The sequence below is a fragment of the Pongo abelii genome, chromosome 14 (assembly GCF_028885655.2).
Source record: "Pongo abelii isolate AG06213 chromosome 14, NHGRI_mPonAbe1-v2.0_pri, whole genome shotgun sequence".
NCBI lineage: Eukaryota > Metazoa > Chordata > Mammalia > Primates > Hominidae > Pongo > Pongo abelii.
The window spans coordinates 50530996-50556133 of NC_071999.2; the positions used below are offsets into that span (position 1 = coordinate 50530996).

Consider the following 25138-nt stretch of genomic DNA (forward strand, 5'->3'; position numbering starts at 1 on the left):
ACATGATGCTTTGATATATGTATACATTGTGATTGGCTAAGTCAAGCTATTTAACATATGCATTACCTCACATATGTTTTGTTATGGTGAGAAAACTTAAAATCTCTCTTAGCAATTTTCAGGTATGCAATGTATTGATATATATTATATATAATATCAATATGTAATATTAGCTTTATTCCCCATGATGTACAATAGACCTCTTAAACTTATTCCTCCTGTCTAGTGGAAATTTTGTATCCTTTGACCAACACCTCCCCATTTCCCTACTCCTCAGCTCCTGGCCACTCTCTGTTTCTATGAGTTTGATGTTTTTACATTCCACAAATAAGTGATGTCATAAAGTATTTGACTTTTTGTGCCTGGCTTATTTCGCTTAGCGTAATCCTCTCCAGGTTCATCCATGTTTTCACAAATGACAGGATTTCCCTCTTTTTTAAGGCTGAATAGTATTCCATTGTGTATATAGACCACATTTTCCTTTTTCATCCATCCGTTGATAGAGACTTGGTTTAAAAAGTGCTTTGTATTTTACCCACAGTTGGTTTGCCTGGTGACCTGTTGGAAATGTCCAGATGTTTTTCATGGTTAGCAGGTATTTGTCACTTAGGTCTTATTTTCAAAAGCCACTCAAAAGCCAGAATTTCTTGAGATGCTTTCTGTCGTCGAATTCACTTGTTATGTAATGAAATTTTCCTGATGATAAGAACCCCATGGACAAAGCAAAATCTCTTACACAGAGCTGGAGTTGGCACATGTTCTCTCACTGGGAAATATATAACAAACAGCATGTCTAAGAGCCTGAAGCTCATCAGCATTTGCTTGGGGACAGAATAGGAGGCAAGAGCTTAAAGTGCGGAGTAAAGAGACTGTGTCTCTGGCCTGTCCTGCAGGCGGGACCCCGAGCTGTTTTGTGAGCTCACCATGGCTGCTGTGAGGCCCTGGGTCCTGGCCTGGAGGGGTTGGATTTGGCCTGAACACCAGCACACACAGAAGGTGTGCACTCAGCAAACAGCTTGGGATTTATTGCCTGTTTGTAAAACAAACAAACAAAACCAAATGTGCCACTCCCTGCCATACCTCATGGGTGCTTGGTGCAGCCCAACATGAACGGTAGGTGAGAAAGGATCCTCTGCTTAGAGATCTTGGTGAGAATCTTCCTCTTGGCTGCAGAGAGGACATTTTAGATGTTAGTAGGGAGGGGGTGCCATGGTGGGTAGATGGTGCCAGAGCTGGCAAAGATCTGAGGCAGGATAGGGCCTGGAGTGTGGAAGAACATGGAGTTATATAGCCTAATTGGAGCAATAAGCCAAGTAAGGTTTCTTTTATCTATTAGAAGAAGTGAGGAGAAAGCTGAAGACTTTATATGAGGGCTTCCAACACCCTTACCATTGTCTGCTACAACCTGGAGAGCCCCCTTCTCCTGTCTATAGGAGTTCTGACTGGTCCCACAGACTTCCCTTCTCAATGCAGGCCCAAGAGTTGAAGGAATACTGAACTTCTCATTCCTCGTCTGGAGGCCAGAAAGGTCCATACCTTGGTTAACCATGTTAATTTCCTATGCTCTTCCACTTTTGCCACAATTGAGGCCACACTCACGATGTAAAGCTGTCCTATTGCTTTTCCTCTTAGTGCAAGCTGTTCCATTTCCCAGCTCTCTTGCAGCTAGCTGGGGTCATGGGGTCCATTCTGGTCAATGGAATTTAAGCCTGGACCCTGGCTTCACTTCTTGTCCATACAACTGGACATAGACAACTGCAAGATGGTAGAGACCTATGATGAAAAGACCCAGATCCCTGAGATGCACTTTGAGAGGGAGCCACTCAAAAGAAATACAAGGCTCAAAATAGACATGACATGAGAAAGAAATAGACATCTGTTCATTAAGCCACTTGGCTTTGGGAAGCATTTGCTTCAGAAGCTGATGAGCATTGTCCAGACGAATACAGCTTTGTGTCCTTGAGGCAGTGGCTCTATTTGACTTGGGCACCCAAGCTAATTTCCTATTTCTTTCCCACTTGCCTATGGCTGTCCTTGAGGCAAAGGCCTCAGGGCCTTTGCACTTGTTGGCTCTATCTAGAATGCCCTTTCCCCAGGAGTCTCCATGGCTCATGTCCTCATTTCATACATGCCTAGGCTCAAATGGTACTTGTCCCAACTGGCCTTCCCTGATTACTCTATAGGCATGAGAGCATCTCCTCTCTCAGCCCAGCTGGAGGGCCCCCTCTGCTGCTGTTTCCTCGTGGCTCCTAAAAATAGCCGACATAGCACCAAATAGTACTTTGTGTATTGACTCTCTTCTGAACTGGAACATATAAGCTCCATGGGAGAGGGGGCTGTGTCTCATTTGCCTCTGTATCTCCAGCTCTTAGCAGAGTGCCTAGGGCACAGTATGTTCTCAACATGTATTTACTGAAGACATGAAGACTATCACATCTTTTAAATTCCCATCTTAAGGCCTCTTTTCTGAGCTTTAGACCTGATTATTAGCTCACTCTCAATTACTCTAATATTTTTTTCCCATAGGTTTTTGGGGAACAGGTGGTATTTGGTTACACGAGTAAGCTCTTCAGTGGTGATTTGTGAGATTTGGGTGTACCCATCACCCAAGCAGTAATCACTGAACCCAATTTGTAGTCTTTTATCCATCACCCCTTCCCACCCTTTCCTCTTGAATCCCCAAAGTCTGTTGTGTCATTCTTATGCCTTTGCATCCTCATAGTTTAGCTCCCACTTATGAGTGAGAACGTATGATGCTTGGTTTTCCATTCCTGAGTTACTTCACTTAGAATAATAGTCTCCAATCCCATCCAGGTTGCTGCAAATACCATTAATTCATTCCTTTTTATGGCTATTAGTATTCCATCATATATATATGTGTGTGTATATATATATACACACACACACACACACACACACACCACAGTTTCTTTATCTGCTCATTTGTTGAAGGGCATTTGGGTTGGTTCTACTTTTTTGCGATTGTGAATTGTGCTGCTATGAACATGTGGGTGCAAGTATATCTATTTTGTATAATGACTTCTTTTCCTCTGGGTAAATACTTAGTAGTGGGATTGCTGGATCAAATGGTAGTTCTACTTTTAGTTCTTTAAGGAATCTCCACACTGTTTTCCATAGTGGTTGTACTAGTTTACATTCCCCCCAGCAGTGTAGAAGTGTTCCCTGTTCACCGCATCCACACCAACATCTATTATTTTTTGATTTTTTGATTATGGCCCATTCTTGCAGGAGTAAGGTGGTATGGCATTGTGGTTTTGATTTGCATTTCCCTGATCACTAGTGATGTTGAGCATTTTTTTCACTTTTGTTGGTCATTTGCATTTCTTTTTTTTTTATATTCATATAATGGAATATTATTCAGTGATAAAGATAAATGAGCTGTCAATAGCTATTATGAAAACATGAAGGAACCTTAAATGTATATTGCTAAGTAAAAGAAGCCAGTCTGAAAAGGCAACAATACTGTTTGACATTCTGGAAAACGCAAAATCATAGACAGCGAAAAAGATCAGTGGTTGCCAGAAGCTCAGGGAGTGGGGAAGGGGAAGAATCAATAGTTGTACCAGAAGGCATTTGGGGGATGGTAAAACGACTGTGTACAGTACTGTAATGGTGGATACATGACACTATGCACTTGCCAAACCCATAGTACTGTGCACCACAAAAATTGATTTCCTAATCTAAACTATGCACTTAAATTTTTTTTTTAAATTAAGTAGTTCCTTTGTGTTTAAATTTTCTCTGATATTAGTACAGCCACTTTGGCTCTTGCAAAGTTATTGCTTGCATGAGATATCTTTACCATCCTTTTATCTCGAAACTCTTTGAATCAAAGTCATGTCTCTTGTAAAGAGCACATACTAGGTGGGTCTTGTTTTTTGTTTTTTGGTGTTTTATTTATTTATTTATTTTTTTATTAAGTATTTATTGATCATTCTTGGGTGTTTCTCGGAGAGAGGGATATGGCAGGGTCATAGGATAATAGTGGAGAGAACGTCAGCAGATAAACACATGAACAAAGGTCTCTGGTTTTCCTAGGCAGAGGTCCCTGTGGCCTTCTGCAGTGTTTGTGTCCCTGGGTGCTTGAGATTAGCGAGTGGTGATGACTCTTAAAGAGCATGCTGCCTTCAAGCATCTGTTTAACAAAGCACAGCTTGCACTGCCCTTAATCCATTTAACCCTGAGTTGACACAGCACATGTTTCAGAGAGCCGGGGGCTGGGGGAAAGGCCATAGATCAACAGCATCCCAAGGCAGAAGAATTTCTCCTAGTCAGAACAAAATGTAGTCTCCTATGCCCACCTCTTTCTACACAGACACAGCAACAATCTGACCTCTCCTTCCTTTCCCCACACTTCCCCCGCTTCTTTTCAACAAAACCGCCATCGTCCTCATGGCCCGCTCCCGATGGTCGCTGTCTCTTCGGAGCTGTTGGGTACACCTCCCAGACAGGGCGGCCGGGCAGAGGCGCTCCTCACTTCCCAGACGGGGCCGCCGGGCAGAGGCGCTCCTCACCTCCCAGACGGGGCGGCCGGGCAGAGGCGCTCCTCACCTCCCAGACGGGGCGGCCGGGCAGAGGCGCTCCTCACCTCCCAGACGGGGTGGCCGGGCAGAGGTCCTCCTCACTTCCCAGACGGGGCGGCTGGCCAGAGGTCAGACGGGGCGGCCGGGCAGAGGTCCTCCTCACTTCCCAGACGGGGCAGCCAGGCAGAGGCGCTCCTCACCTCCCAGACGGGGCGGCCGGGCAGAGGCGCTCCTCACCTCCCAGAGGTCATTTGCATTTCTTTTGAGAATTGTCTATTCACATCCTTGGCCCACTTTTTGATGGGATTTTTTTTTCTTGCTAATTTGTTTGAGTTTGTTGTAGATTCTGGATATTAGTCCTTTGTCAGATGTATAGATTGTGAAGATTTTCTCCCACTCTGTGGGTTGTCTTTTTACTCTGCTGACTGTTCCTTTTGCTGCGCAAAAGCTCTTTAGTTTAATTAAGTCCCAGCTATTTATCTTTGTTTTTATTGCCTTTGCTTTTGGGTTTTTGGTCATAAAATCCTTGCCTAAGCCAATGTCTAGAAAAGTTTTTCCAATGTTGTCTTTTAGAATTTTTATAGTTTCAGGTCTTAGATTTAAGTCCTTGATCTATCTTGAGTTTATTTCTGTATAACGTGAGAGATGAGGATCCAGTTTCATTCTCCTACATGTTGCTTGCCAATTATCCCAGCACCATTTGTTGAATAAGATGTCTTTTCTCCACTTTATGTTTTTGTTTGCTTTGTCAAAGATCAGTTGGCTATAGGTATTTGGGTTTGTTGCTGGGTTCTCTATTCTGTTCCATTGGTCTATGTGCCCATTTTTGTACCAGTACCATGCTGTTTTGGTGACTATGGCCTTATAGTATAGTTTGAAATCAGGTAATGTGATGCCTCCAGATTTGTTCTTTTTGCTTAGTCTTGCTTTGGCTATGTGGGCTCTTTTTTCGTTCCATATGAATTTTAGGATTGTTTTTTCTAGTTCTGTGAAGAATGATGGTGCTATTTTGATGGGAATTGCATTGAATTTCTAGATTGCTTTTGGCAGTATGGTCATTTTCACAATATTGATTCTACCCATCCATGAGCATGGGATGTGTTTCCATTTGTTTGTGTTGTCTATCATTTCTTTCAGCAGTGTTTTGTAGTTTTCCTTGTGGAAATCTTTTACCTCCTTGGTTAGATATATTCCTATGTATTTTATTTTATTTTTTGCAGCTATTGTAAAAAGAGTTGAGATCTTGATTTTATTCTCAGCTTGGTCACTGTTGGTGTAGAGGAGAGCTACTGATTTGTGTACATTAATTTTGTATCTGGAAACTTTGCTGGATTAATTTATCAGTTCTAGGAGCTTTCTGGAGGAGTCTTTAGGGTTTTCTAGGCATACAATTGTATCATCAGCAAACAGTGACAGTTTGACTTCCTCTTCACCAATTTGGATGCCCTTTCTTTCTCTTGTCTGATTGCTTTGGCTAGGCTTTCCAGTACTATGTTGAGGAGAAGTGGTGAGAGTGGGCATCCTTGTCTTGTTCCAGTTCTCAGAGAGAATGCTTTCAACTTTTCCCCATTCAGTATTATGTTGGCTGTGGATTTGTCATAGATGGCTCTTATTACATTGAGATATGTCCCTGGTATGCCAATTTTGCTGAGAGTTTTAATTATAAAGGGATTCTGGATTTTGTTGAGTGCTTTTTCTATGTCTATTGAGATAATCATGTGATTTTTGTTTTTAATTCGTTTATGTTGTGAATCACATTTATTGACCTGGATATGGTAAACCATTCCTCCATCCCTGGTATGAAACCCACTTGATCATGGTGGATTATCTTTTTGATATGTTATTGGATTCCGTTAGTTAGTATTTTGTTCAGGATTGTTACATCTATGTTCACCAGGGATATTGGTGTGTAGTTTTCTTTTTTTGGTATGTCCTTTCCTGGTTTTGGTATTAGGGTGACACTGGCTTCACAGAATGATTAAGGGAAGATTCTCTCTTTCTTTCCCTGTGGAATAGTGTCAATAGGATTGATACCAATTCTTCTTTGAATGTCTGGTAGAATTTTTTTTGTTAGTAATTTTTAAAATTGCCATTTCAATCTCACTGCTTGTTATTGGTCTGTTGAGGGTATCTAATTCTTCCTGATTTAAGCTAGGAGGATTGTATATTGCCAGGAATTTGTCTGTCTCCTCTAGGTCTTCTAGTTTATGCATGTAAAAGTGTTCATAGTAGCCTTGAATGATCTTCTGTATTTCTGTGGTGTCAGTTGTAATGTCTCCCATTTTGTTTCTAATTTATTTGGATTTTCTCTCTTCTTTTCTTGATTAATCTTGCTGAGGGTCTATCAATTTTATTTATCTTTTCAAAGAACCAACTTTTTGTTTCATTTTTCTTTTTTTTTTTGTTTCAATTTCATTTAGTTCTGCTCTGATCTTGGTTATTTCTTTTCTTCTGCTTGGTTTGAGTTTGGTTTGTTCTTGTTTCTCTAGTTCCTTGAGGTGTGACCTTAGATTGTCTATTTGTGCTCTTTCAGACTTTTTGATGGAGGCATTTAGGGCTACTAACTTTCCTCTTAGCCGCCTTTGCTGTATCCCAGAGGTTTTGATAGGTTGTGTCACTATTGTCATTCAGTTCTAAAAATTTTTAGATTTCCATCATGATTTCATTGTTGACCCAAAAATCATTCAGGAGCAGGTTATTTAATTTCCATATATTTGCATGGTTTTGAGTATTCCTTTTGGAGTTGATTTCCAGTTTTATTCCACTGTGGTCTGAGAGAGTGCTTATATAATTTCAATTTTCTTAAATTTATTGGGACTTGTTTTGTGGCCTATCATACGGTCTATCTTGGAGAAAGTTCCATGCACTGATGAATAGAAAGTATATTCTGCAGTGTTGGGTAGAATGTTCTGTAAATATCTGTTAAGTCCATTTGTTCCAAAGTATAGTTTAAATCCATTGTTTCTTTGTTGACTTCTTGTCTTGATGACCTGTCTAGTGCTGTCAGTGGAGTATTGTGTTGGTGTCTATCTTATTTCTTAGGTCCAGTAGTAATTGTTTGATAAATTTGGGAGCTCCAATGTTAGGTGCATATATATTTAGGACTGTGATATTTTCCTGTTGGACAAGGCCTTTTATCATTATATAATCTCCCTCTTTGTCTTTCTAAACTGCTATTGCTTTAAAGTTTGTTTTGTCTGACATAAGAATAGCTACTCCTGCTCACTTTTGGTGTTCATTTGCATGGAATGAATGACTCTAATATTTTGAGACTAGTTTTCACTCAGATCTTTGTATAATAGTATCAGTCTTTATAAATACTACCATGTGATAGATTTTTTATAGGCTTCATTTTTTAGAGCAGGTCATGGAAAAATTGAGTGGAAAGTACAGTTTCCCATATCTGCACAGCCTCCCCAACCATCAACACCCCCCCACCTGAGAGTGGTACATTTGTTATAATTGGTGAACCTACACTGACACACCATTATCACCCACAGCCCAGAGTTTACATTAGGGTTCTCTCTTGATGTTGCACATTCTGTGGATTTGGACAAATGTACAATGACATGTATCCAACATTGTGGAATCATATGGAAGAGTTTAACTGCCCTAAAACTCCTGTGTTTCACCTTTTCATCCTTTCTTGCCCCCATCCCCTAGCAACCGCTGATCATTTTACTGTCTCCATAGCTTTGTCTTTTCCAGAATGTCATATAGTAGGTATCATAATATGCAACCTTTTCAGATTGGTTTCTTTCACTTGGTAATATATGTTTAAGTTTCCTCCATGACTTTTCATGGCTTAATTGCTTATTTCTTTTTAATGCTGAATAATATTTAATTGTATGAATGTACCATAGCTTATTTATCCATTCACTGTGTGATTGATTTTTGATATGGATTCTAATTTGTTAGGGGGATGGATCTATATATATCTTTTTCTTTTTAGAGGTGGGGTCTTGCTATGTTGCCTAGGCTACTAGAGTACAGTGGCGATTTACTGGCGCAATCATAGCATACTGCAGCCTCGAACTCCTGGGCTCAAGTGATCCTCCCTCCTCACCCTCCTAAGCAGTTGGGACTACAGATGCATGCTGCAGTGTCTGGCTGGGGCCTATATAATATACATTTCCTTTATTCCACTCTCAAACCCATCCAATTGCCTAATAGAGACCCTGCAGGCAGAAGACTCTCAATAAATCCTAGTAAAAATCCTAGTCAGTCAGCCAACAACCCACACACTCAGGTGTACCTCTGATATCTTGGATGCATTTTTGTGTTTACATTGTGTGTTGTTCCTCACAGCTCTCTGGTGGTGTATGCACACCTCACCAGAGCCAAAAAAATCCTGTGCAAAGTAAAAAACAGCAATGTACCGCCCCTCTTACCACTGTCTTCTTCTGTATCCATTCCTTATCTCGTTCTAATTTCTTCCTACGACGACGAACAACACGTTGAGGCTTTTGGATTTCCTCTGTCTCAGGCTTCTCAGGTGTTGGTTTGCTCATTAAACGAAATGTGAAACTGGTCATCTCTGTTAACTTTTGAGCTGCCATTCAATTCAATGATTGCATTGAATAAGATTTTGGTGGGAAAGAGAAAGGAAACTTAGATCTGTCTCTCTCAAGGTGCCAAAGGGAGTTTGAGGGTTTGGGAGATCTGCCATTTTTCCCCAGTAAGGAAGGCTGTCGGGTAGTGGGAAGATTAAGGCCTTTGAAGAAAGAAATGTTGGGGCTGACATTCCAGCTCACTGTTTGGTCACACATTCACTCAACATGTAGTTATCAAGTGCCTAGTGCGTGTCAGCCCAGTGCTGGATGCCTGATATGACAGTGATGATCAACCTGTACAGATGTGGGGGTATGAGTGGGTGACGCAATGATAATGCCAACTACAACGTAATGACAGGAATGCTCACCCAGTGAATGGTGTGGCTGCTAATTGAAAAAACAGGCGAAAGTCAGGGAGTCATCAAAAAAAGGTACAACGGAAGTGTACATTAACATGTCATTTAAAAGGTAAGACAATGTACAGGTCTGATGATTGGGCTCTGTGATCATTTTTGCTCAAATCACACCAATGATTGATTGACTGATTGACTGAGACAGAATCTTGCTCTGTCGCCCAGGCTGGAGTGCAGTGGCATGACCCTGGCTCACTGCAACCTCTGCCTCCTGGGTTCAAGAAATTCTTGTCCCTCAGATGGGATTACAGGCGTAATCCCACATTAGCCTGTGGTAATGTAAGATTACCACAGGCGTAATCTTACATTAGCCACCACACCTGGCTAATGTAGAGACGAGGTTTTGCCATGTTGGCCAGGCTTGTCTCAAACTCCTGGCCTGAAAGGATTATCCCGTCTCAGCTGTCCAAAGTGTTGGGATTATGGGCATGAGGCACCACACCTGGCTGAGTTTTGTTTTTTAAAGCATTCAACTTAGTTTTCATTTCATAGCAACAAGTTTCTTTTTATATTCATTTTGTCCATTTTTATGACAATTGAATTTTGGAACTAAACTAGTAAGGACAACTGAAAAACAAGCCTAGCAGCTTTTGATAAGTGCTTAACAGTGGGAGCTGAGTGGCTGGAGCCGTGGTGAGGGGCTTCTAGCTGCGGTATCAGCCAACATGCTCTTGGTGGGAGTGAGGAGCCCCAGCTCACTACTTAAGGGGGAAGTCAGTTAGGAGAGCGTCGTGTGTCCCATCATTGAGGTCAATACAGGCTTCCATGAGAGCTCATGGGAGGGAACTTAACCAGGCTTTGAAGCTGAGAAGATTTCCACCTCCAATGGAAGGTAAATCTGTAGCATGCAACGGAGGAATCCCAGCATAAGCACTGTGTGGTTGGAGGCTGGAGTGGGGATGGGTTAGAGGTGACACAGGATTCAGGAAAGGCAGGCAGGGCCTGCAGCAGCTATTCCTTAAGAGTTAGGTCAGGGGCATGAATTGGTACTGGGGGTAAGTATACTCTATTGAGACGGAATCAGGCAGAGACAAGGCTCAGCAAGAAAAAGTACCATGATTGATTAGCTATGTCTCCCATGAATATTGCTATCATTTTCATGTTAATTGGGTCCAGTCACCTGGAAGATACTTCATGTTGTAGTTTGAGTTTTTGAATGAAGATAGCTTAGTCCCTTCACTGAAGCCTTCCATGATTAGATCCATGAAGCTGGTAACTTCCATGATTTGCAAATCTTAATAGCTGGACACCAATGCCTTTAGTCTCTTGGTAAAGGAGCTATTTGTTTTCCAATTTTTGCATTAATATTCCTTTCCTGGAGTACCCCACTCCCCCAAATCTGTGTTAGATCCCTTACTGTGTGGTCCCACAGTGTCCCCTTCCCATCACAGGGCCTAACCATTCTATATGGTAATTCCCTACTTTCTTGTCTATCCTTCCAAGAATAGACCAATGAAACCTGAGAAGCTCACTCTTTCTGGAGCATTCTCTTTCAAAGGAGCTCTGATCTGAGAACCAGAAAACACAGCTGCCATGGAGAGCATCCTTACTGGGAAGTAAGACAGTCCACACCACTGAAATGCCAAGGTGACTCGCTCTGTGTTCGGATCCCCCACCTGCCCCTGCCACCAAGAGAGAAACTCACTGGGGCCCTAGACTGTGTCTGTCATGCTCGGTATTTCAACCCTGGAAGCCAGGACTACATTAGCCCTGTAGGCACTGAAGTGAGTGAATGAGCCCTTCCACCTTCTTTACAGTACATGCAGAAGGCGAGAGGCGGTGGGATGCGGACAGGAGAGCCAGCACGTGGTGGAAATTGGTGGAGTGGTGCCTACCTTCACGTCTCCTCTTAATCCATAAGATTGTTTCCTTGAACTTTTCATAATTTTTCTTCAACCTAAAAGTAAAGTAGATCATCTTTAGAAGCCAAGACTAAGTTCACGCATACATGCCATCACACACAGTGCAGACAGTACTGGAGCCTGCAGAGTCTCTTTCGCAGGTGGAAATGGGGCCAATGGCTTTGCTTTCTAGGCCAGTTTTCTTTGAGTCAATGCCCAGGAGTAAAGGGATGGTGCCTGATATCCACTTAGTGCTTCCCTCGTGTGGTCTGACCCACAATCAGGGCATACGGCTGAACCCTAAACCCCTCGAAACGAATTCAGCAAGGGTAATCTTGGGGGCAGCTGACAGAGCAGGGAGGTCCAAATGCAAGTATGGCCCTATTAACTCACACAGATGGATTTGATTTTCTGTGGCTTGTCTATATCCCAGTGAAACCCAGAACCACCTGAAACCCCTTTGCGTTTAGTAGGACAATTTCAAATAGCCTACTCAAAAGGACTTATGAAAGCCACACAAGTCACAGCTCTTCAATGTGATCAAGCCCTTTTCTCCCTCTCATGTCAACACACAGAGTCATCCTGGCATTTCAGTGGTGTGGACTGTTTTCCTTCCAAATAAGGGTGCTCTCCAGGGCAGCTGTGTTTTCTAGTTCTCAGATCAGAGCCCCTTTGAAAGGGAATGTGCCAGAAAGAGTGAGCTTCCCAGGCTTAATTGGATCTGAAAAGGAGGCCTTTGCCATTGCAGATTTTAAATCCTTGGATCAGATTCCTTGAAGAGGGCATATTAATTTAGCCCAGAGTAACTCCAGGAAGCAAATATCCTTTGCTGGAAAGGGCTGCACTGTTACCTAGCACAGAGCAATGGTTTCCTTATTCGTACCCTAGAAGCAATAGGGAAATTTGAGAATAAGTCCATGGCCCATTTGTACCAAATGTTATTCATTTATAATGCAAGGACTTTTAATGGAATTGAAGCAGTTACCTAGCCTATTGGCACCTGTGAAAAAATAAGGACCAAGGAATGGGTGGAGTGGGGACCTATCCTTTATGCTCAGAGCAGGATACCAAACACAGATAAGAGTTAAACTCCAGTGAGGGGATCTAGCCAGAGGCACCCAAGGCCCTTTTGGGAAGACTGGCTGTTCGTCTCCTATTTTTTTGCCCACCTTTGCAAGTGAGTGGAATACCCATCAGGTGGCTCTTCAATACCAGAGACTGGGGTACACTCTACTGTATCCCTAGAGCCTAAATTAGCACATAGTAGGTGCATATGAAATATCTATTGAATGCAATTAGGTTAGAATCAGCCTTTGATACTGTGTAAATGGGAAGAGAGGGAGGAAATGGCACAGAGGCAGTAGGATAACATATAGAGATATTATTTGGTGTTTGTTTTTGCTGATCCAAAAGCTTGGGAGTTCTTTGTGTTTTGCCTTCCCATTTCCCAGAGAAGCCCTGGGGGTCTCTTGCCCCATGCCTTTACTGAGTCCACAGTGGAAGTTGCTGGCAGTCAATCTCTTCCTGACTTTTGTGAACACCTGAACTTGCCCACGTGATTAGGTAGGGCACCTTGTTTCATACAGCCTGTCCCTGGTGCCACTGCTGGAGAATCTGCAACAGACCCATGGGGACACAAACTCATACCTGGCTCTCCAGGTTTCTGACAGTGGATAAAGGAAAGAGCAGACTTCCATGCTGAGAGCATGCCTGCACCACAGGCTGGGTGTATATATGATATAGTTTGACTGTCTCGCCACCCAAATCTTATCTTGAATTCCCATGTGTGGTGAGAGGAACCTGGTGGGAGGTAACTGAACCATGAGGGCATCTTTTCCATGCTGTTCTTGTGATAGTGAAAAAGTCTCATGAGATCTGAATGTTATTGAATTTCCCTGTACAAGCTCTCTTCTCTTGTCTGCCACCATGTGAGATGTGCTTTTCACCTTCCACCATGATTCTGAGGCCTCCCCAGCCATGTGGTACTGTAAGTCCATTAAATCTCTTTCTTTTGTAAATTGCCCAGTCTTGGGCATGTCTTTATCAGCAGTGTGAAAACAGACTAATACAGTAAATTGGTACCAGTAGAGTGGGGTGCTGCTCAAAGATACCTGAAAATGTGGAAGTGACTTTGGAACTAGGTAACAGGCAGGAGTTGGAACAGTTTGGAGGCCTCAGAAGAAGACAGGAAAATATGGGAAGGTTTGGAACTTCCTAGAGACTTGTTGAATGGCTTTGCCCAAAATGCTGACAAAAAAGTCCAGGCCGAGGTGGTCTCAGATGGAAATGAGGAACTTGTTGGGAACTGGAGCAAAGGTGAGCCTTTTATGTTCTAGCAAAGAGACCGGCAGCATTTTTGCCCCTGCCCTAGAGATTTGTGAAACTTTGAACTTGAGGGAGATGATTTAGTGTGGCTGGTGGAAGAAATTTCTAAGCAGCAAAGCATTCGAGAGGTGACTTGGGTGCTGTTAAAGGCATTCAGTTTACTAAGGGAAGCAGAGCATAAAATTTCAGAAAATTTGCAGCCTGACAATGCAATAGAAAAGAAAATCCTATTTTCTGAGAAGAAATTCAAGCTAGCTGCAGAAATTTGCATAAGTAACGAGCAGCCGAATGTTAATCCCCAAGACAATGGGGAAAATGTCTCCAGGGTGTCAGAGGTCTTCACAGCAGCCCCTCCCATCACAGGCCTGAAGGCCTAGGAGGAAAAAATGGTTTCATGGGCCAGGCCCAGGGTCCCTGTGTTGTGTGCAGCCTAGGGGACTTGGTGCCTTGCATACCAGCTGCTCCAGCCATGGCTGAAAGGAGCCAACATAGAGCTTGGGCCGTGGCTTCAGAGGGTGCAAACCCCAAGCCTTGGCAGCTACCACATGGTGTTGAGCCTGTGAGTGCACAGAAGTCAAGAATTGGGGTTTGGGAACCTCTGCCTAGATTTCAGAGGATGTATGGAAACGTCTGGATGCCTAGGCAGAAGTTTGCTGTAAGGGCGGGGTCCTCATGGAGAATCTCTGCTAGTGCAGTGTGGATGGGAAATGTGGGGTCAGATCCCCCACACAGAGTCCTTACTGGGGCACCACCTAGTGGAGCTGTGAGAAGAGGGCCACCGTCCTCCAGACCCCAGAATGGTGACTCCACTGACAGCTTGCACTGTACATTTGGAAAAGCCTCAGACACTCAGTGCCAGCTCATAAAAGCATCTGGGAGGGAGGCTATACCCTGCAAAGCCATAGGGGCAGAGCTGCCCAAGACCATAGGAACCCACCTCTTGCATTAGCATGACCTGGATGTGAGACATGGAGTTAAAGTATATTATTTTGGAACTTTAAGGTTTAATGACTGTCCTATTGGATTTTGGACTTTCATGGGGCCTGTAGCCCCTTCGTTTTGGCCAATTTCTCCCAGTTGGAACAGCTGTATTTATCCAATGCCTGTACCTCCATTGTATCTAGGAAGTAACTAACTTGCTTTCAATTTTACACGCTCATAGGCAGAAGGGACTTGCCTTGTCTCAGATGAGACTTTGGACTGTAAACTTTTGAGTTAATGCTGAAATGAGTTAAGACTTTGGGGGTCTGTTGGGAAGGCATGATTGGTTTTGAAATGTGAGGATATGAGACTGAGAGGGGCTGGTGGTGGGATGATGTGGTTTGGCTGTGTTCCCACCCAAATCTCATCTTGAATTCCCATGTGTTGTGAGAGGGACCCAGTGGGAGGTAATTGAATCATGGGGGCAGGTCTTTCCAGTTCTGTTCTCGTAATAGTAACTCTCATGAGATCTGATGGTTATTATAAGGAGGAGTTTCCCTGAAAAAGCTGTCTTCACTTGTCTACCACCATGTAAGATGTGCCTTTCACCTTCTGCCATGATTGTGAGGCCTCCTCAGTCACATGGAACTGTAAGTCCATTAAATATCTTTCTTTTGTAAATTGCTCAGTCTTGGGTCTTTATCAGCAGCATGAAAATGAACTAATACAGTGTACAAATGGCTGGAACATTTTGTGACCTGGGGCCTTGCCAGCTAGAAAGACCTGATGCCAGTGACACAGGTCTACAATAACCTTACAGGGGTCCTGGCCATGACCCCAGGTTAGTGAAGCTCAAGGCTCTCCCTCCTTCAGGATGCATGGAAAAGCATTAGCTCACCTAGCATGAAGCCAGGGAATTTGGTGGGCAGCTGCCTCAGGTCTTGATTACCCAGTGTCTTCTCCTTAAGTGCCAGGGGTCTGAACTTTGCTCCCTAGACTTTTGTACAAGTTCATGGTCCCTGCAAGCCTTTTCTTACCCTGAATTTCCAGCCTCTGTCACCATCTGCCTTGATCTTATCCTGTACCTCCCATGCTTGCAATGTCCTTGCTCTTGAGTTTGATTTTGGTCTGGCAGCTGGATCATTCTGCCCATCTGACCCCTGGATCTTACCCTTTCCCTGTGCTTGGCCTGTTCCTGCTCCTTGACTCAGGGAACCTGTCTGGTCCTGACTTGCTCTTTTTTGTTGATGGCTCAATTTACACTTTCCCTGCTGCCAGCTCTGGCGTACCCAAATCCACTGACCAATCACTTGGCCTCACCAGTTACTTACATAATTACCAGTTTCCATCTGTTTTCACTTTCCAGTAGCTTAGTTAGGGGAATGTCAAAATCCTCTTCCAGTTCATTGCGAGCAGCCATTTCTTTGATTACTGTTTTAAATACTGTCTGATAGGAGCTGTTCAAAAACTACAAAAGTATCAAAGAATGAAATATTCAGAAAATGGAAATTAATGATTTGTTAATCACTTTTCTGACTCTCAAAGGTACTGTGTGACACTTCAACATATTATTCTAAAAACACAAAAATGGGAACCAGGGGCAGGGGGAGGGAGAGAGCAACAGAAAGGATAGCTAATGGATGCTGGGCTTAATACCTAGGTGATGGGCTGATCTGTGCAGCAAACCACCATGGCGCGTGTTTACCTATGTAACAAACTTGCACATCCTGTACCCTGAATTTAAAAGTTGAAGATAAAAAAACAAAAGGAAAAAGAAAACAGGACCCATAGGATGGTTAGCAAGAATTCTTTTAAAGAGTATTTCCATTATCATCATACCCTCTTCTTGTTCCTCAGTTTCCTTGAAATTTTTTTTTAAACATCAATATGCCAAAAAATCTTTGGAGAACATACAATTATCTTCTTTTTTCAAATGTGGAGATGGCTATGGAATGTAAAAATGCTTCCATGCTTTAAGAGTATAACAGGTTTTCTGCATTCTACAAATGGCCAATCTCCCAATGATGATTTATTTATTCAGTGTGAAGAATGAGTCTTCAGAAAAGTAGCATAGCACCTTGTGCATCACTGTATTGGGCAGTTCTGCTTTTAAAGATTCTTCCAAAGTAATGATGTTACAAGCTGCCTTTTTTTTTTTTAAGATGGAGTTTCACTCTATCGCCCAGGCTGGAGTGCAGTGGCACAATCAGGGCTCACTGCAACCTCCACCTCCCGGGTTCAAGTGATTCTCATGCCTCAGCCTCCTGAGTAGCTGGGATCACAGGCATGTGCCACCATGCCCAGCTAATTTTTGTATCTTTAGTAGAGATGGGATTTCACCATGTTGGCCAGGCTGGTCTTGAACTCCTGGCCTCAAGTGATCTGCTTGCATCAGGCTCCCAAAGTGCTGGAACTACAGGTGTGTGCCACAGCACTTGCCCACAAGCTGTCTTTTTATTTGGCCAGTTTGATCATTCTTTTCCATGTCTGTGCTGCTGACCAGGATTGACCCATAGGTGGGTCCTCACAAGAGTTTGTGTTTTGGATCCCTTTTGATGGAAAAGTTGGCTTCTTAGGACAGCCAGGGATTGGTCATGTTCCCTGTTCTTTGCTTACCAACAGGTTGAGATTGCTGTTGTTCAATGTATGATCATGGAGAATATACCATTAACTCACTATCTTCCTACAGCAAGTGAAAGACCAACATATCCGAAGTTTCACATGATCTGGGACAGATACAAGGATATGGCTTATGGCTGGCCAGTGTTTCTAGGTTGGGAGAAAGCTGGGGTGCTTTAGGTCCGGCTTGCCTGATTCCTAGCCTCTGAGCCCTGTCTCTCTATTTCTTGAGTCAGTGCTTCAGGACAGGTTGAGGTGAAGGCCTTTGCTGCCCATATTCCTGCCTCTAAATTCCTCATTGTTGACAATCCCTCCTTTGGGATGAAGTGACTTTCTGTTTGCCTAGGCCAGTGATCTATCCCCATTCTGTTTGCATTTTATGTTCTGTTCTCCAGAAAATAGAATGTCTGTCGTGGTCTGCTGGATGGCCGACCACGTGGGTGGGTCTAATTGAGGTTCTCTAGACTGTGCCACCCTACTCTATGAAGCCAGTATATGTGACGTCTTATGGGGTTTATTCCATTTGCTTGCCTAGCCTACAGAGTGGAACTATCCCCATCATCATGGTAGGTGTATTGGGAACCTCATTGATGAGGTCTCCCATGCCCAGAGACCTCTCCTGGCTTAATATCTGGTTCTTGGAACCAAAAGAATTTTCACAGCAAGGTTTGCGATGCATAAGTGTATCACTGAAATAAAAAATGAAGGCTGGGCATGGTGGCTCACACCTGTAATCCCAGCAATTTGGGAGGCTGAGGCGAGTGGATCACTTGAGCCCAGGAGTTTGAGACCAGCCTGGGCAACATAGTGAGACCCTACCTTTATAAGAAAAAAACGAAACAAACACGTGATAGTAAATTAAAAATAGCAATGAGTCAAGTTGTCAGAATAACTGAACTATAGGTTGATAGACCCCCTCCAAATAGGAGGGCTTTAGCTTCCTCTCCCTAGTTTGTACCCCTCTTGTTTCTGGTAGTCTCTCAAAATGTGCCTCAGAAGTTTACTTAAACAAGTCTTGCAGCCGCAGGTTCTGTGTGGCATTCACCCCATTGCAGCCGCCGGTTCCATGTGGCTTTTTGCCCCATTGCAGCTGCAGGTTCCATATGGTATTTGCCCCCATTGCAGCTGCAGGTTCCGTGTGACATTCACTCCATTGCAGCTGCAGGTTCCATATGGCATTCACTCCATTGCAGCTGCAGGTGCCGTGTGGCATTTGCTCCATTGCAGCTGCAGGTTCCGTGTGGCATTCACCCCATTCTTCTCCTCCTGCTCTGTCCCTACTTGTCCATATCTGCTGCCTACCCTGTTGCTTGGAGACATGCTGCTTTGCCAAGCTGCATCACTGCCTATCCTGGGAATGCAGTGTCTGTGCCATATGTGCTGCCTCAGCACCCTGAGCATTCAATGCTTGGGGAACAGAGTGGCATAGATATCAGGAGGAAAGGACTCCTCAGCCCTGGGACATACTTTGTCACCTGGACCCTGGAGTAGCACTGTTGTGTCTAGAGTTTCACAATGTGTATCATGACTAGTTTTTGTAAGTGACTAGTCTTTACACCCTAATCGTAGGGGTCCTATTTCTGTCTATGGCATTTAGATAAGAAGATATGGCATCATTCCCTCCAACCATTTTTTTTTGGATTCCTCCTTGCTTACCAAAAACTATTCTCCACACTAACTGCAAACCAAGAAAGCTCCTAGGCTCATGTGTAAACACCAGCTAATGCTGGAATGTTTTTATGAGTTGGGGGACAGGGGGTATTGTCTACCTGCAGTAGTCAGACAAAAAAATGCCTTGTGATCCTCTCTCCGTCTAAGGCTTCAACTGTTGGCTAAGGATTCTGTTGTGGTTGAATTGTGGTTCCCCGCTTCCCTGCCACCCAAATCCGTATGTTGAAGTTCAATACCTTAGACTGCAATGAAGTCTGTGAAGTCTCCCTTAGACTGTGATTGTTTGGAGATGGGTTCTTCACAGAGGTACTCAAGTTGAAATGAGGTCCTTAGGGTGGGCTCTAATCCAGTATGACTGGTGTCTTTACAGCCAGGGGAAATGTGGACATAGAGACATGCACGGAGGGAGAATGGGGTGAATAGATATAGGAGAAGATGGTCCTCTGCAAGTCACGGAGAGAGACCTGGGCCAGATCCTTCCCTCACAGCCCTCACAAGGAACCAACTCTGCCAACACCTTGATTTCAGATTTTGAGTCTTCAGAACTATGAGATAGTAAGTTTTGTTGTTCAAGCCACTCAAAGGTGGCACTTTGTTAACAACAGGGCTTAGCAAACTAATACAGATTCCAAATAAAAATCTTTAGCCAAGAGCTTTCTCCCAGGAGACCTAGATTGTATATTTCTGGTTTTCAATTGAACTTTATCTGGATATCTCATAGAAACTTAACACTCAGTGTGTACCAAATAGAACTTTCTACCTCACCCTACAAATGTACCCTTTTTCTCCTCTTCAGCTTTCCAGCCTCTAGAGTAGAAATCTGTACCATGTCATGGCAGCTGTGCTGGGCACTGCCGTGAGCTGCCGTGCTTTCCCATGTGTTCATCTGTACTGCTACATATTACTAATCTTCCTGCCCTCAGCCTCTCCCCTCCAATTCATCATCCACAAAACCACCAGAGTGACCTTTAAAAATGCAAATTTGATCCTTTCCTTGGAGAAAGGACTCAGTATTGTTGGGGGCTTTGGCTAGATCTCCTATGTCATATTGTTTCCCCCAAATAAAGTCCACATAGTTTTAAAGAGATCCCTTAGAGAGCTAGAAGAACACATAGATGAATTATAAAAACTCTTTTGAGGAGTGAAAAGACCTCTCTACACGTGAAACAATACTTAGTAATTAGAAAAGAAAATACTGATACCTGAGACTACCTGCACATAAAAAATGACCCTGTCATGGAAAATACCAAGAAGAAGATTGGAAAACAAAATACAAACTGGAAACAAATTTACATGTATGTCAGAAAAAGAATTAAGGTCTTTCATATATTAAAAACCCTCACAAATCAGAAAGAAAGAGAAATAAGCAACATGGTAGAAGAGAAGACAACACCAACTGGCCAGTCACAGAGAGACACAAATGTCCAATAATTGTGAAAATGCCCGGCATCTTTCATAATGGAGGAGATGCAAAAACCAACAATGAGACGCTATTTCCACCCTATCAGGTGGGCCAGAATTATGACCCTTGGTGGTCGAGGATATGATGGAGGAGGCATTCTCATGCCCTCTAGGTGGGAAAAGGAAAATGGTACAACTTACTTGTAGGGAAATTTGTCAATGCTTTTTGAGTTAAGGATGCAGATAGCTCTGGTTCCAGCATCAACTGCTAGAAATTTATTCTTTACATACACTTGCATTTGTATGTAATAATATATGTATAATTCATTGCATTGAATATATATATATTTATATGTACACACACACAATACAAGACTGGAAACAACTTAAACATCCATTGACAGGGCGCTAGTTAAATTATGGTACAAGATGTAATGGAATACCAAAGCTTTCCAAAATATGTTATTAAGGGAAAAGTAAGTTTGAACATAATGTACATCATGATTCCATTTGTGGATATGCATGTGTTTTAAGATATATGTATATGTGTATATGCATTAAAATTTCCAGGATACATAAATAGCAGTATATAGCAGTTATTTCATTAAGGAAGTAGAGGCTTGTGACATTTATTTCATAGCCTTCTTTACTACTTCAATATTTTAAAATGGTGTGCACACCATTTTAGCTTCACAGTGTAAAAGCTAGATAGTTTAGGTAGTTTGAATCGAAATACTTAAAGAAATTAAAAACAAGTCTAATGGTGTCACATTCTTGCCTAAAATCCTTTCGTAGCAAAGTCCTGGAATGGCATGGTGCTTGTGACGAGAGCTCCCCTGCTCAGCCCACCTGTCCCAAGGAAAACTCTGGAATGCTCCCAAATCTGCCATGTCCTTCCAGAACACACGCATGGAAGATGTGTCTGTCACCTGAGAATTCAGTGCCACCTGATATAGCAAAACATCAATGGACAGGAGCCTTGAAGATTTCTGAATAATTTGTGTCTAACTAAAACAATTCCTTCAGGTTTCAACTCTAGTTGAATAATCTTTCCAAAATGCCTGAGTTTACTTTCCTGCCTTTGTAAATCCAAAGCAGTAAATCTAAATTTATGTCATTTTTTTTCTTCCCTTCATTGCAGTATTTCAGTAAATCTTAGTAATATGGTGCTGTATAGAGGCAAGTATAGAATTTAGGACTAAATATGAACTGAGACCAGAAAATTTCTCAATTAAAAACATTTAAAAAATGAAATATTTAGTTTTTTGCATTTTCTTTTATAAATTTAGGAACATATATCTGCTTAACTTTGGGTCCAGAGACACAAGATTTCATTTTTAGGATTGTAGTCAGCACCTACAATCTGAGAAGTCTTCTTAGCAGTCGAGAACAGGATGAATAATAATGCTTCCCTCAGAATCAGCATGGAGTGTAAGCCCTAGAGGAAGCTGATGCAGGAAATTCGAGCCACCAGGCTGCCCCCGTAGGCAAAACATTCATGTGGCATATTTACAAAATCATAACACAAATTTTGTCTTAAAGACAAGAAAACATCCAGTGGATGTAAGGCTTATTGAAACAATGATGACTCCCCATCTCCCCTCTGGTGATTGGGAACAGCTGGGGAGAGCACCCTTTTGAATTTCCAGGGCTGGTTCTGTATCTCTCTGCAGGGTGGTGGTGGTCACAGGCCTGCAGAGATGGGAGAGAACACCACTGCTATTTGCTGTGGTGGCTGCCTGGAGTAGAGAGGTTAGCATCTGGAGTTTTCTGTCTTGCCAGGTTGCCCCATCTACGTAGAGGGAGTAGGTTTTCCTTGGGGCTTTTCTGTCTGTGCTTGTTGGAGTTTCTGGGTTGCTGTCTTCTCTAACACCCAGTCTGGGATATATGAGGCAAAAAGAAAACCCAGGTCCTCAGAACCCAAGACCTCAGCCAGCTTGCCTGGGCTAGGCTTGGGCCACCCTACTCTAACATTTGGAGGAAGGAGGGGTCTCAAGTTTTTAATCCAACTTACGTTTTCATCTAAGTCTTCCACTTCCAGCTTGTCAATGGACTCATCTGTTATACCATCCCAAAAGTTCTCTTTAGAAGCAAACTCCACGACTTTCAATTTTGGAAGGAGCATCGAAAGGAAGGGCATGTGGAAAGAAAACCAAAAACATAAAAAATTTAAAAAGAATAGAAATAGATTGATGGTATTTACCTTTGCCCTTCCAAAAAATGCATACGTCATCAATGAGATGTTAAATAGGTTAATCACATGACCTAAAACTCAACTTGGGGATACTAACAAAATAGGAATAAGAGGGTCAGTTTCAGTGGCTGACTTAAGAAAGCGAGTGCATGTTCCTGGTGGCTGGTGAGGGTCAGTCTGACAAAGTGATTTTGGATGAGTCCTGAGTGAAGTAAGGAATGCGCAGGCAGAAGGCCACGCAGGCAGAATGAACATTCCCGCACATTCCGGCAGAGGACTAGGTACAAAGGCCCTGAGGTGAGTGTGGGAGGCGCGTGTTTGACACATGGCAGGGGGAACCCTATAGTATGCCCGCAGTAGAGCAGACATGAAGTTGCACATCCTGAGGGGAGGTCAGAGAGGAGTCGGGCGAGTGAGGGAGGGAAGGAGGAGTAGGTGGGCAGGTGGTGGGCTGGGGCCAGCTTTCAAAGGACCCTGTAGGCTGTGGGAAGGACTTTAGATTTTGTTCCGAGGGAGACTCATTCCGAGTGTGATTTTCACTTGGAAATTCCAAGAAATACATCTGTCTTCCACCAGGCTTGTCAAAATTTGCCAATTTCTAGAATTGCATATGATTCATAATTACTAATCAGAGCACAAGAGATGAATCCCCGAGCCAGTGAGCTGGATGGAGAATGTCTTCCAGAGACAGTGAATGCCCTTGTTCCTAAAACGGTCAGCTGCAGGCTGGTGACTCTCCGGGCCAGGAGAGTGGCTTAGAGCCTCTGGGGAGCCTGGGTGCAAGCTGAACTGTGGAATTGATCAGTACAGCTTGGGCCTCTCTTCCATACTCCTGGGAAGGTGATTCTGAGAGAAGAACTCAGGAAGTGGCTCTGGCATGATAATTGGGCCCCCAGGAAAATGATGGTGGCCGATTGTCTCAGCTTCTGATGACACCAACCCTTTCCAGCTAGCCTCTCCGGAGAGCCTGGGAACCCTGCCAGGTTGGCCCTAGACTGATATCCTGTTTGATTTTGTGTCCTTCTTATGCCTTTGGGGACAGAGATGGGATGTTCTTTGTGATCTCTACACATTACTTTTGTTGTTCTTCCCAATTTTGGCTCTGTAGCAAAAACTCTGACTCCTTTGGGCTCCTCCTGGGATGGAGAATTTTACTGGGCTGGGGCTGTGTTTACCCACACAGTCCTGGGGCCTCTCTACTTGCAAACCTTCTTCTGCAGCCTTGGCTTGTGCCTGACAGACTTGCTGCGTATGAGGTGGGCCCCATGCTTCCAGAATTCCCTGGCAATTCTTCCATCACTTCCCACAGGTGCACACAATGCCACCCCCACTGGGGTACCCACAACAGGGCAAAGGCAAGGGCATGCTCAGCTTGATTCTAAAAACACTATATGTTCCCGAACTGTCTGCCATGGAAACGACCAAGGACATTTTTAAAAAAACCATTGAGGAAAACCCAGCAAGAATCCTTGGGAATTCAAGCAAGCACTGGGGAATCTCCTTGTGGGTGGCATTAGAGAGGAGAAATGAATGAGCTGGTAGAAAAGGGGCCTGAGAGACCAAGGAGCAGGCTGTCGTGGAAGGTGCCCTGAGCCTGCCTCAGATGTGCCTGCCCAAGATGAAGATGAGTATGGCTGTGGCCCTGGTAACTCAGCAACTTCCCATCATTTGCGATTGCCATATCTTAGTAGTTTTTTTTTTTTTGAATGATGCATAATGTGAGGTGGTACAAAAGGAAGTGTTTATTACGGGAAGAAGGTGAACTGGGCAGCACTGAATACTCAACAGTGGTGCTCAGAAACATTCGAGTCAATGTAATAATTAAGCTTATTAACGTGGCTGGGCACTGTCAACATGTCAAGTGTAATAAGCAGTATCATAGCTGTGACTGGGGCTGAATGAGAAGAAAAAGCCTTATTTCTAATTAACTTTCCCTTTGGGGACATCTGTCAACCTCTACCTCTCTTCTAGTGATATCATTATCTCCTCCTGAAGTCACTCCATGAGAGGATGGGAAGGGTCTAGGGGGAGTATCAGGCCAAGTTCGAGTGATGGCTCTGTCATCTGGAACCTGGGCCACTTCCGGCATGTCACTGTTGCATGTCCCCCTTGCACCCCAGCTCCTTATCTGTGCAATGGGACAATAAGACTTATCCTGAGGGTGGCTCAGAGGACCAGTGCTAATGTAGGTCAATGCTAGCACACACTGTTCCCCAGGTGGAGCATGTCTTCTCCTGGACTGATTAAAAACAAATCTTTTTTTTTTTTTTTTTTTGAGACGGAGTATCGCTCTGTCAGCAGGCTGGAGTGCAGTGGTGCGATCTCAGCTCACTGCAACCTCCGCCTCCCGGGTTCAACCCATTCTCCTGCCTCAGCTTCCCGAGTAGCTGGGATTACAGGCGTGTGCCACCATGCCAAGCTAATTTTTGTAGTTTTAGTAGAGACGGGGTTCTACCATGTCGGCCAGGATGGTCTCTACCTCTTGACCTCGTGATCGGCCGGCCTCAGCCTCCCAAAATGCTGGGATTAAGAACAAATCTTAACTCTTCCTTATTCCAGTGCCTCTCCTCTATCATTTTTCTTTTTTATTAAAACATTTTTTTAGGGACAGGGTCTCTCTCTCTAGCCCAGGCTGAATTGCAGTGTTGTGATCATG

The 25138-nt window shown here is 43.5% G+C and overlaps 1 protein-coding gene and 1 long non-coding RNA gene across 3 annotated transcripts in view; one reads left to right on the forward strand and one right to left on the reverse strand.

The window, feature by feature from the left end:
* ERICH6B (glutamate rich 6B) overlaps positions 1-25138 on the reverse strand; it is a 75816-nt gene that overhangs the window by 12666 nt on the left and 38012 nt on the right. For both annotated transcript variants that reach the window (XM_054528991.2, XM_009248633.4), the window contains 4 exons: positions 22303-22391; positions 15929-16065; positions 11346-11407; positions 8936-9096 (listed from right to left, as the gene is read on the reverse strand). In XM_054528991.2, the coding sequence (XP_054384966.1) occupies positions 8936-9096; positions 11346-11407; positions 15929-16065; positions 22303-22391 (449 nt within the window). The remainder of the gene's footprint in view (positions 1-8935; positions 9097-11345; positions 11408-15928; positions 16066-22302; positions 22392-25138) is intronic.
* Positions 965-21531, forward strand: LOC129049519 (uncharacterized). Its single transcript, XR_008512654.2, has 3 exons — positions 965-1113; positions 19258-19442; positions 21084-21531. It is a non-coding gene; the product is annotated as an uncharacterized LOC129049519 (long non-coding RNA).